Source organism: Sander lucioperca, chromosome 14 (genome assembly GCF_008315115.2).
Source record: "Sander lucioperca isolate FBNREF2018 chromosome 14, SLUC_FBN_1.2, whole genome shotgun sequence".
NCBI lineage: Eukaryota > Metazoa > Chordata > Actinopteri > Perciformes > Percidae > Sander > Sander lucioperca.
In genome coordinates this window covers 7,501-20,116 of record NC_050186.1, presented here as the reverse complement: position 1 = coordinate 20,116, position 12,616 = coordinate 7,501, and the positions used below count along the sequence as shown (strand labels likewise).

At 40.0% G+C, this 12,616-nt stretch overlaps 1 protein-coding gene across 1 annotated transcript in view; it reads left to right on the top strand.

Moving 5' to 3' along the window:
- pkn3 (protein kinase N3) overlaps positions 1-12,616 on the top strand; it is a 61,735-nt gene that overhangs the window by 48,149 nt on the left and 970 nt on the right. Inside the window, 11 exon segments of the mRNA XM_031287242.2 lie at positions 1,138-1,281; positions 2,414-2,489; positions 4,852-5,011; positions 5,991-6,081; positions 6,335-6,396; positions 6,988-7,057; positions 7,348-7,439; positions 8,997-9,173; positions 9,257-9,319; positions 9,417-9,493; positions 9,814-9,956. Coding sequence (XP_031143102.2) covers positions 1,138-1,281; positions 2,414-2,489; positions 4,852-5,011; positions 5,991-6,081; positions 6,335-6,396; positions 6,988-7,057; positions 7,348-7,439; positions 8,997-9,173; positions 9,257-9,319; positions 9,417-9,493; positions 9,814-9,956 — 1,155 coding nt within the window.

The following is a 12,616-nucleotide window of genomic DNA, read 5'->3' as shown; positions in this document are numbered from 1 at the left end:
ATTGCTGGAAAATTCTTTGGTGTAAGGTTGGCATTAGTCACTTAGACATCAATGCATGAGGAAATGGGATCCATGTTGAAGCATACTGAAATTATTCTTTAAAATGTTACATTTCTCTAAACAGTCTGTGCAGTTCCAACTTCAATTTATATTGTGCGGCAAAGTGCTTCATCTTAATTTCATTTCATGTTTATTTGATAGGGACAGATGCTACCACATAGACATTTTAACAACAAATCTCCAATGTACAGCATCACATCATGTATAGCTATTCATTTCACTTGCCTGTTTGATCAATGCTAGTCTCGCATTGTCAAAAACAATGAGTATTATTCTTGCAACAAGAAAATTATTAAATTTATCTACATCATTTAACCATTAAACAGCCTGTTGATTTTCCATATTTCAATGCGTTGATGTGGGAGGAACAATAGTTGCAGCGACTTTCTTGTCTTTTCATCATAGCTTGTACCACTATACCAGTGTAGTTTGGTGTTACACTAACCAGTGTTGCTAGTCCTCCTGGCTAAATAGTTTATTGCACATGGAATCTCAATCTATCCTAATGGTGAACATCTGTTAACAGCCCAAGAACAATAACAGAGCCCTGACATCTTGTCCCTCAGTAAGTCATAATGGCCAAGTATGTCTTTGATACTCTGTCAACCTCCTACTCACTTATAATAATCCCACTGCTAATCCTCTGACATTTGCTCTAATCTGGTTTGACCACTGCACGCCCAGCATCCCTGCTTAATACTTGGGTTTTAGTATTGCATTGAACATCCCAGCTCTCATTCTCTTTGTTTGACAGTGAGCTTTTAAATTTTAAAGCAGAAGTCACTAATTTCACACATACATTGGGAGTACTACACAGCCTGATTTAAAAATGAATTTGAGTTACTCTCTCGTAAGAGTATCTCATTTTTGTGTCAATGAAGAGGTCTTACAACATAAATTAGTTGGCAGTGAGTTAAATGCCATCAGCTGTCTGTTACCTCATTGTTGAATTCAAAAGTTAAAGCCATTCTGCTCCACCAAATGTAAAAATCCAGTCTTTTGAAAAAACAAAACGATGAATTATTTAAATGAGATTATAAACACCTATGAATATTTGTTGTGTGTGTGTTGATCTAGTCCAGGGAGCTGGAAATTGCTGTGTATTGGAGAGACTGGCGAGCGTTAAGTGGGGTGAAGTTCCTGCGGCTGGAAGATTTCTTGGATAACCAACGACATGGCATGTGTCTCCAGCTGGAGCCTCAGGGCATCCTCTTCATTGAGGTTTTGACTTTCATATCTTGCATGCAGACAGTTTATTTCCTCCTGTGACATCATCATGTCTTTATAACCAACTACACTTAAAGTCTGGGTAAAGCAAAATATATATTTTTTTAAAACACCTTATATATGTTAGATATTAGTGAGACAAAACTTAATTTGTCGCATACACACAGTACATTTAATTACTGCATTTAACCCATCCTAAGTATTAGGAGCAGTGGACAACTATACATACTGCATCCGGGGAGCAACTTGGGGTTCAGTGTCTTGCTCAGGAACACTTTGACATGTGGCTGGAGGAGCCTGGTATTGAACCGCTAATCTTGTGGTTGATGGGCGACCACTGTATCTCGAGCCACAAGCCACCCTGTAAACTGTGTAGTACTGAATTGTGGAGTTAGACCGTTAAATTGTTTTTCACCATTTTTGTGCCCAGGATTTCATGGTTCAATGACAAAGTCATCCATTTTTTTATTTTTTGTCTGGCATTTTAGGCCTTTATTTGATAGGACAGCTAAGACATGAAAGAGGGGAGAGAGAGAGAGGGAATGCCATGCACCAAAGGGCTACAAGTCAGAACTGAACCTGCGGCCGCTTCAGCGAACACTGAGCCTCTGTGTCGCACTCTCTACCAGGCTAGCTACTCAGGCGCCGGAGTCATCCTTAACATAACCCCTCCCCTACTATATAAAAACGATGTTACTACTAATGTTAGAGTGCATAGCATCAGTGTCGTTACGTTCACCCCTTGTGACCAGCGAGTTTTCTACATTGCACAAGCTCTCTTAACTCTTTCAGTCTAATAAACAACTCTGTTAAATGCAACAATCATATAAACACAAGCAAAATAGCCCTCATTAATGTATTTTTTAGGCACACCGGCAGTTACTGCTCACTGCTGTGGGTGTGTGCTCTGTGATAACGATGGTGTTTGCTGTCCTAACATAAATTGGGTGTGCTACTGGGTTAGCTACTAATATTATTATTGATACACGATGAAAATGAAAAGTTCTAATCCTTTATACATTTTTTTATTTGTTTTCTATTACTGAAGCAGCAACAGGGGCTCAATTACCAATGCTTGCATCAGTCCTATACATGAATCATAATCAGCTCCTCTGTTCATTTCTAGGTTACATTTATCAATCCTGTTATTGAGCGGCGTTCCCAACTCCAGAGGCAGAGGAGAATTTTCCCTAAAGAAAAAGGTAGTAACATTTATTTATATTGCATTGCATCAGTTATTTCTTCATATGTTATTTATTTGTTGATCGATACTGAATCAAATCGGAAATCAAATCAATTGGGGAAATCAGTGGTGATACCCAGCCCTAATTAGCAACCAATCTATTTTATCATCAATAAAATGGCTCTAAGCCAGGGGTGGCCAAACATTTTTAATTGTGGACCATAGACTGAAAAACAAAGGAATCACAGACCAAACAATAGTAAATGCGTACTTTTCAACCAGTTACACTGCAAGTGTTTCTAGACCTGAAAACCCCATGTGCCATAGAAAATTAATTCTGTCGAAATAACACAGTAATTACAATATTCAAAACCATACAACAAAATAATAACAAAATAAACCATAAACCATTAACCAAATAAACATATGTATTAGGGCTGCAGCTATCGATTATTTTAATAATTGAGTATTCTACCGATTATTTCATTGATTAATCGAGTAATTGGATAAGAAATACTTTTGCTTTATAATAAACAGCAATAGTAAATATACAAAAGAGAGGTTTCCTTTTTAGAAAAAGCAACATTTTTATTGCCTAAATTGCATAAAATAACAGGGATAGCTGCTAATATTTTTAAGCACTGGCCGCATTGGCCACCAAGCCCCTTATTCTGTTGGTAAAAGAACATGTAAATCTTTTTCACCCCCTTCCCTTTCATGCCTCTGGCTTTTTACACTGGATATGCAAAAGAGCTGTTCACTAAGCCCAGGGAAATGTGACGGTACAAAGCTTACAGCAGGGCTATTCAACTACACTGTTCTGGGGGACACATTTTCAGAAGGTTAATACTGAGTGAGGAGAAAGAATGCAGACATCACCGGCATGGTCCGATGACGTCATTCACGTGCATATCAAGTAGCCATGAGGATTTACTGCTGCAGTGGGGAGGGGCTGGTTTGTCTCTGGCAGCAGCTAAGTTTACAAGAATTTGTCCAAATTTCAAGATTCATAGCAAACTAATAAAAGATTAGACTACAAAATGACCGCTTTCGTTTTAGCTTGTTTGTAAAACATCGCTATTTGCGAGTAGCATGCTATAGTTGTGTAAAACAGCACGGTGGACGAGGACAGGAAGCTATAATGTTACCTTGTATTGGGTTCGTTCCGTGGAATCGATGAGTACAATGGATGATTTCTACTGCTATCTATTTACTGATGTAGCATTGACGCCCTGCTATAGAAAGTTTGGAATCAAATGCCTTTTTTGGCATCGAGGGAAATAGCAGCTATTGGGGATTGTCTATTAGCTACAGACCATGCAATATTAATAAGACGCCTGATATTATCTGACGAGCTATGCCCGCGAATAAACCCCACCAGATCAGGATGAATTAGAGAAGTTATAACCTTATTTAATCCATTTGCCAACATTTTTTAAATAATCCATAACGTCAAACTGCATTAGGGAAATTGGGCTGTAATTCTTACAGTCTCTTGGGTCTTTACCTTTCTTAACTTCTTCCAAAGTTCTCAAAGCCTGCTTAAATGTTGGTCGCAGTGTGCCCTTCTCTAGTGCCTCTCTATATACCTTTAACAGAAGTGGAGCCAGTTCAGTTGCAAAACTTTAAAAAAATTCTGCTGTTAACCCATCGGGCCCTGGGACTTTATCCATAGGCAGGGCCCCTACTACCTCTTTAATTTCCTCTGTAGTCAAATCCGCATCAAGGAGTTCTCTTTGCTCTTCTGTGTTTGGCAAGCCCTAGTGGCTCTATGAAGGAATACATTTCTTAACCAGTAGAGATAGATAATGACCTATAGAGATCAGTGTAAAATTGTTTAAAAATCGTGTTGATATTTACAGTTGCTGTAAAAACATTTCCAGAATTGGATCTAACTGCAGAAATAGTGGAAGCCAATTCCCTCTGTTTTATGTATCTTCTAGCGAGAAATTTTCCTGCTTTGTCTCCCGATTCAAAATAATTTTGCTTGCCGTGAATAAATTGAAATCAACCTTCTGAGATAGAATGATATTATATTGAGTCAGGTTTCTCAGGCCATCCTGTGACATTCTTCGCTTAATCTCTGTTTCATTTTTTGATTTTACGTGCTAATTCTAACAGTGCTTTACCACTATTCCTCTTACGAAAATGAAGCATTTTGTATAATTAGATAATGGTGGTTGCTTATTTATTATGTGCAAAGGTAACTTGAATACATTTTAATAACTACAAGGCTTAGATTGTAATTAAAACAAAAAAGGTGAATCAGACACAGATGTTTTTCAAAAGTAGTTTTTCGTTTTCTCACTACTTGCATATTATAGTATTTCAGTATATAGCTCAGATTTTATCTCTTTTTTTCTCTCCATATCTCCTCACAGGGAAGGACTTCCTGCGTGCTGCCCAGATGAACATGAACTTTGCCACTTGGGGCCGTTTGATGATGAGCATCCTGCCTCCCTGCGGCTCCATGGAGCCCATGAGCCCTCCATTAGCAGGCCCTAACACTGGCCCCCCATCATCCATCACTTCTCCGGCACGGTATGGCTCTGTGGTGTGTTAGACACTGTGACTAAGCTTTTCCTGGTTACTTGAGGCTGTTTTTCCACCCGCTCATAATTTACAATATGAGAATACGTTACAGATGCATCGTTGAATTTCAAGTGTTGCATGCGGTAACTTAGCCTACTTTACTATACCTCCTTTTTAAGTAGGAAAAATAAAGTAGGCCAAAACAAACAAGGACTGAAAAGGAATAAAATAGAAAAATAGAAGGGGGGCGTAATTTAATGTAGGCTACTGACTACAACCACATCACGCATTGTAAAGTTATTTTCTGAATATAGTAGACATATTACATACCTGAGGGCCAATTCGGGGTGGGTTTTGAATCATTTACAATCCCGTAATTGTCTCCATCTGTTGAAAGCCCGTCTGTCACTTTCCCTTTTAGCTTTTAGTTGTTCTTCGTTTAATTTCCTTTTTTTCTGTGATAGCCCTGCCCCAGTATCAGCCATAACTTCAACAGATAATTTCTAAAATACAATTAGGCCTATATAAAGAAATCTCCTGCTATCTTTCACCTGGCTGGATACTGTAACACAGGCTTTTGCGGCGTTACACCGAAATCTGTGACCCGTCAGAATGTGTGTAGAGCCAATTTACAGCATAAGATCTCTGAGAATCTTTTTTTATATCCAAGCAAAATTGGTATTGTTACTGAAATGTCCCTAACCTAATTGATATCTAATTTAACATAACAAACAAGGCAAATTCCTTGTAAGTGCTACTTAGTGGCAATAGATCCTTTTCTGATTCTGATTCTAAAAAAATATAATCGAATTGAATTGATTCATGTCGAGCCATGTGTAAGTGTTTTTGAGACAGTAACTTCAGTTTGAATGTATTTGGAGATACTGCTCAAAGAAATTTAGAAATCACCAATACACCAGCACAGCCATCAGACGGCACTAAAACAAGAATAGTGACAGTAAAATAGCTTTTCCTATTGGTTTTTCAGAGATCCTGCTGTGGTTGGTCTAAATTTCACTGAAGAACTACCAGGCAGATCTCCACATTGCACAAGAAAGAACACTAAAAACTCTCCACTGGTAAGTAAGTCAGATGGTTTGTCTCCAATGGGTGAACAGTGAGAGCAGTTATACAAAAATGAATACCCGTAAAACAAGGGGGTAATGGCAGAAAATATTGACTTTGTATAATATTAAAACTGAGGTAATAATCTAGAGCAGTGGTTTTGTTCCATTCCTATGTTTCAGTTACTTTTATAAAATTCTGTTTTAATTTTTCCTCGTTTGAGCGATTCAACTGATGTCTGTTTATCTCTATCGTCTGAAAAACCAGTGTCCTGGTGAGAACAGGAGCCCAAATCCCAAGCGACATCCCTCAATTTATCCACCCCCACAGTAAGTCATACTGAGTAGGAATGTGGAAGAACTGTGTATTTTTGTTTCTGACATGCTTTTTAATCTTTAATATATTTTATTTATAAGCTAAAACTGCATAAAATATACTTTTACCTTTCTAACTTTGGTAAACTTCACAATTCACATTTAAGTTAACCAGAAGACACTGTAAACATTTACATGCTGTATATATTAAATTCATACACTGTGAAATATCTCCACTGTGCAGCCAAAAGGAAGGCTTCCTCTCAGTAGCACATGTGAGTTACAACATGGGACTACAGATAGAAAGTAGCTAGTAGTTAAATCTAGTACAACCATATCCTCCCTTTATTTTTTTTAATTTTTTTTTATAATTGTTTTTTGTACATTTTTCCTGGTGTAAAAAAAACTTAATAATAATAAACATAACACAACACAGTGTAGCATGTCAGCAATTTTGAAGGTAGAAAAGTTTCTTTCTTCTTCGCTAAGCTGGATGCCATTTTAAAGGATGTTCATTTAGTAGTACTCATGTTTTGAGTGCAGAAGATAATGGGTAAGGAATTCTTCAGTTGCAAAATATTTGTGCACTTTGGTACTCTCATGCAGCAGGGACGCAGGACTTCAGATGGAAGACTTCAACTGCATTTCAGTTCTGGGAAGAGGTCACTTTGGTAAGGTACGCATCTACTCTAACTTGTTCTACCCGTAAAAATGTCAAACCAGAAAAATCACCCAAGTACTCATTTAGTGAAAAATTAAGGTTAAAAGGGTGTCCTACTGACTTGGAGGTTGACCATCCAATCACATCTTCCCCAGTCCAAGGTTCTCTAGGAACCTTTGTTGCATGTTATCACCCAATCTCTCTCTTGCCTCATTTCCTGTAGCACCTGTCTGTACTCTTTAATAAAGGCAGATGTTTTTAGATATGAATGTTAATATGCATCAAACGTTTCTCCTGTACCAAAGGTGCTGCTAGCAGAGTATAAGAAGTCAGGCAAATTGTACGCCATCAAAGCCCTGAAGAAAGGAGACATTGTGACACGCGACGAAGTTGACAGGTAAGCGATCCTACAACTAGTTCATTTGATACATATTTAGGAGACGGGTTAGGGTTAGGTGATAGTTCTGCTAAAAGTGGACAGTGCAGGATGTGACGCACACGGAAGTCTGTTTAAATCAGTGGTTTGTAGTCCATTAGAGTTTTTGTGGTAGGGTCAGTTGAACTCTGTGCAATGCGACAATGCAAATTTCTTAATTTCGTATGCGCACCTTCACTCGCATAGAATGCTAGTGAACATGAGTCGAATATTTGTCAATGTTAATTTTGCGCTTGAGTGACCATACCCTTATAGTGTCAAATTTTCTTTCCACTACTCTGCCATATTCCTAATGGAAATCATGTAAATATGTGACTGCACCAGGGGCCCATATGACAGAAAGCAGGATCAAGTTAGTCTGCCTCTCTTTGGGTAACCTTGTTTTACTGAGCCTAAGTAATCAGTGATCCTGGATAACTGGTATCATGACGCTGATAATCAAGTAGCTCTGTTAACTCTGCCGATCCAGCTATCAGTGTGTTCATGTGAAAGAGGCAGAGTTGTCAGAACCATGAATGAAGAACCTTAAATGAAGGCTATTAAATGAAATCAATAATAGTAGGATTTTTTATATACAGTACATCTTTTAAATGTGGTTGGTATTTTTTAACATTCTCTGTGGTATAGAGTGAGTATTTTCCCTTTTTTATTTAATGAACAAATTATTATGAAAATAAATAGTTAAAAGATGTTTTTGCTGCCAACGCAGAGAAAAGGGGATGAGGTCTATCTGACTGAAATGTTGCATTTACAATTAACAGTGGGTAGATCATTTTTCTACTAGAAGACAGCTGTTGTAAAAATTTTATTTCTAATTATCATCATAAAGTCACCTGATGTTATTATGAGCTGCAGTAAGTAATACAAGTTTTCTCCATTTTCTGTTCCTGTGCTGAATGCTGCTGAATACTACTTTCTAAGCTTTTAGGTTGGTTTCTTATGTTCAACACAGCCTTTGGTTTTAAGTATGAAAATGAATTCACACCTATTTGGAGTTAAATGATACAAGGGAGGTGGAGCCGCCCATGCTTTGGGATGCAGTCATGAGGGGAAATATCGCACGTATAGCCTATATAAAAAAAATTATGACAGGGAAGATTAAATAAACTACAATTCAAACTTTTACAATTCAGAACATTAAGACAGTATGGTCCTAAATATAGGATATTGATAACAGGAAATCAAAATAGTAAAAAAAATGATATTGATGAAATAAACACAGGGAATACAAAATAAACTTGTTTTCTCTAACAAAAATATTGGGAAGTTGGTGGCAAAGCATCAAAGCAACAAATGGCTTTCTTGTTCTGAAAGTATTAAAAATACCTAATTGTTACAAAGGCCCAGAATTTTCATTATTAACCAGTTCTTAATAATTAAAGGTGTTTGTCATAAAATTATTACAAATATCCTGAACATAAAGTGTATAATACAGCATTTATGCTGGGTAGAGTTAGGCATGTTTGAAGAATGCTTTTGAGTTAAATATGACAAATGTCTTTGTGTGTTTGTGTTCAGCCTCATGTGTGAAAAGCGGATCTTTGAAGTGATCAACACATCACAACATCCTTTCTTGGTGAACTTGTACGGCTGCTTCCAGACTGCAGACCACGTGTGCTTTGTGATGGCCTACTCCCCCGGAGGAGACCTCATGACACACATTCACACCAGCGTCTTCACTGAGAAACAGGCCTGGTTAGCACACATCACTCTGTAAAGTCCACCGACAAAAATACAGGATGTTGCTATTATTTCCATCCCTTTCTCTCTGTTTTAAGGTTTTATTCTTCATGTGTGCTGCTCGGCCTGGAGTTTCTACACCAAAACAAGATAGTTTACAGGTGAGTCCTTCTCAAACTGCTTTCAAAACAGTATTACTTCATTCCTTGATGAATGTTGGGAGCATGTTGCATAATTTGATTTGTATCCGTCTGTCAGGGATCTGAAGCTGGATAATCTGCTAATGGATGCAGATGGTTTTGTCAGAATAGCAGACTTTGGCTTGTGCAAAGAAGGTAAGATCGTTATCGTTTTTCAAACTCTTATGTGATGAAAATGTTTTACCTACAGTACATGGCAATAAGTCTACAGTGATTTCCATATCCTAGTTGGTACAGAAGTGTTCGTCTCATGATAGGATTTTGTGGGTGCAGGCTTAAAAAGTGAGCACTTATTCTTGTGATGGTATAAAGTAACTTTTTTAAGTAGTTTAGTAGACTATAGTATGCGTAAAAATATGAGTGTGTGTGTGTGTGTGTGTGTGTGTGTGTGTGTGTGTGTAATCACTGTTTAATTTGTCTGTAGTGAAATCTAAGTAAGGCTGTACTGTGTGTAGGCATGGGCCACGGGGATCGCACCACAACATTCTGCGGCACACCAGAATTTCTGGCCCCAGAGGTGCTGACAGACAACAACTACACCCGCAGTGTGGACTGGTGGGGGCTGGGGGTGCTCATCTATGAGATGCTGGTGGGGGAGGTCAGTATAAACATACCCAGTAATTACCAACCTGAACAAGGCAAATGTATTTCAAATGTATTTCCGTTGATGCAGATTAGTGTCCACGTGAAGTCCAACATTCACTCTCTTTTAGCTCTGTTTTCTACCAACTCCTGAGGGAAAATGAGTCTCTTTAGCTGCTAAATGCTTCACTATGTTCACCAGCTAGTCTCTAATGGTATCTGCTAGAGCTTTTCTCTAAAAATAGCTGCCTGTTTCGGCCAAAAACTGATCTTGAGGCCCCATTTTGTAGAAGGTCCCTGTGTCAAAATCTAGTTACGGCATGTATTCCAAATATGTTATGTCCCAATAGAAATCAGGGAGTAACCATTGGTGTTTAATGGCTGAAGGAAGGATGGCAGATGCTTGTCGATGGTACCGGGGACAATAACACGACAATCGAAAATGAATGGCAAAGTAACAATAAGCACTTTACCAATAAACATTGTGTTTATTGGTAAAGTGCTTATTGTTATCATAAGCAAAAGGTTCACAAGATGTGGAGGAGGATGGGACCTGAAGGTTTTGATAAAAACATTTAATTAATTTAACATAACTAGGCCTAGCTCACCTCTAACTCGTCAAACCAAAAGTTTGCTGCCAGTGCGGAGTCTCCTGCCTCCTTTATCCAGGGAGCTAAGTGAACACAGGTGTGGTCACTCAAGCAATCACCAGCCAACTTGGAGAAGAGAGGGAGGAGGCACACACACAGCAAAAATACAAAACCATATTTAACCACCCCGTAAATACACGGGCTGCATCTCATAACCCTTAAATTGCCTCCTTGAGTCCTCCACTTGCCTCCCTTCCTCACGTCTTAGTCCCTCCCACCGAGGAGGCACGGGAGAGATGCGAGGAATTCATGGGAGGAGAGAGGCAACGAGCAAATGTGTTTTAGAGTGATGAGATGTCCTTTCCTCTGAAGCGTCACATGAGTTTGTCAGCTTTTTGGGCAGACTTAGCAACTCCTTCAGCTGCACGGCTTCCAGAAAGGCTGCTCTCGGGTATCCTCGCTTATAGCTCCTCGATGATCCCTCCTCGATACTCGTTCCTCGGTCCTTGGGGCAGAAATAAGAGCTTTGAAACGGCCTTCGCTGAGGAAGGACAGAACAACTTCAGGTTCAGCCGAGGACTGAGGAGTCGAGGAGCTATCAAATAAGGGTTTAAAAACGGCACGTACTAGGGAGGGCCGTTGCTGCTTTTTTGAAAGGAAGCAAGCAGATCATTCTCTTTCTGTCGAAATTGGACACTGGAACAGTAAGGGCAGTGTTCAGGGTCTTGCCAGGTTCCCTCCCTCCCTGTATCTTTAGGCCTTCAAAAAGCAGCTTCCCGGTTGCAGCGGCTGTGTCTTCCACTCCACTGTATTGCGTGCAGTCGTAAGCTTACGCACCTGATGGGGTTCCTGCTGAGCGCATACGTCAAGTCGGCTAACTGGCAAAAGGGACACCTCTGGCAGGCCGATTTCATAGAACATAAAATGTGACCTATTACGAGGGAGCAGGCAGAGACCCCAGGCAGGGCTTTTGTCAGCGACGGCTTCCTTCGGTCAGCGCAGGAGGACCGTCGCTATGCACAGGAGATTTTTGGTGGCCTTTCTGGGGCTTCAAAGGGGTGAGAATCTCTGAACCTCAGCCAACAGTGAAGGTTCTGGCATGAGACCAGGAGACCTCAGGCCCTGACTTATAGCTATGCAAGGGTGCAATAAGCTGCGCAGTAAGCCGTGCAATAATTCCATTAAGCCGCGCAGTAAGCCGCATAATAAATCATACATTAAGCCGCACAAAATAAACTGCGTGATAAATTGCGCTATAGCCTAGTAGCTATAGCCTAGTAGCAACAAGTGCATAATAAGCCTCGTAATGACTGATCTCCTGTGACGAGGTCTCCCACCTTTTCATAAAGCTGGTGAAGACCCTCATCCAGTAGAGGTTCCGAGGACAGGGATATCCACCTCCTTTGCTAAAAGTAGCCTGTCTGGGGATCTGCAGGCTGGGCTATTTCTTGGTACCCAACCGAGACAGCAGATGTAGTCCTGTTCTAGATCTCAGGGGGCTCAAGCAAGTACCTTCTTCCCCTGGGACGCAAGATGTTGACGGCAAACCATCACGGCAGGTGTTTGGTTTGCTGCTATCTACCTCAGGGACCCGCATTCCCAGATACCACTCTGGCAGGGTCACTGGCTTTCCTGAGGTTTGGCTTCACGGGCCGGATGTTAAGTCTCAGGTTCTGCCTTCGGCATTTCACTAGCTCTCCAGACATCACCGCTGTATGGAGGCAGTTTTTGCGCTCATAGGCAGTGAGGGCTAAGGATCCTCAGTCATCTCAATGATTGGCTAATTGATGGGCCTCGGAGGAACAATGCAGCTGTCATGTGGATCTGCTCCTGGAGTGCATTCAGAGCCTGCATAAATAAAAAGAAAAGGTTCGGGCCTCAATGTGTTTCTTGGGTTGATCTTGCATCTTGCAATCTCCTCCCGGCAGCCCCTCTTCCTTTGCAACTTGCTGGGCCTTGACCTGGTTTATGGTTTCATAGTTCTTTTTAGAACAGTTGCTTGTAACTTGTTTTTAAACTGTCTGGGCTTGGGAAGCACTGTCTCCTCACGGGGTGTCTTAAAGAGTTCCCCGTGCATATGGAATAT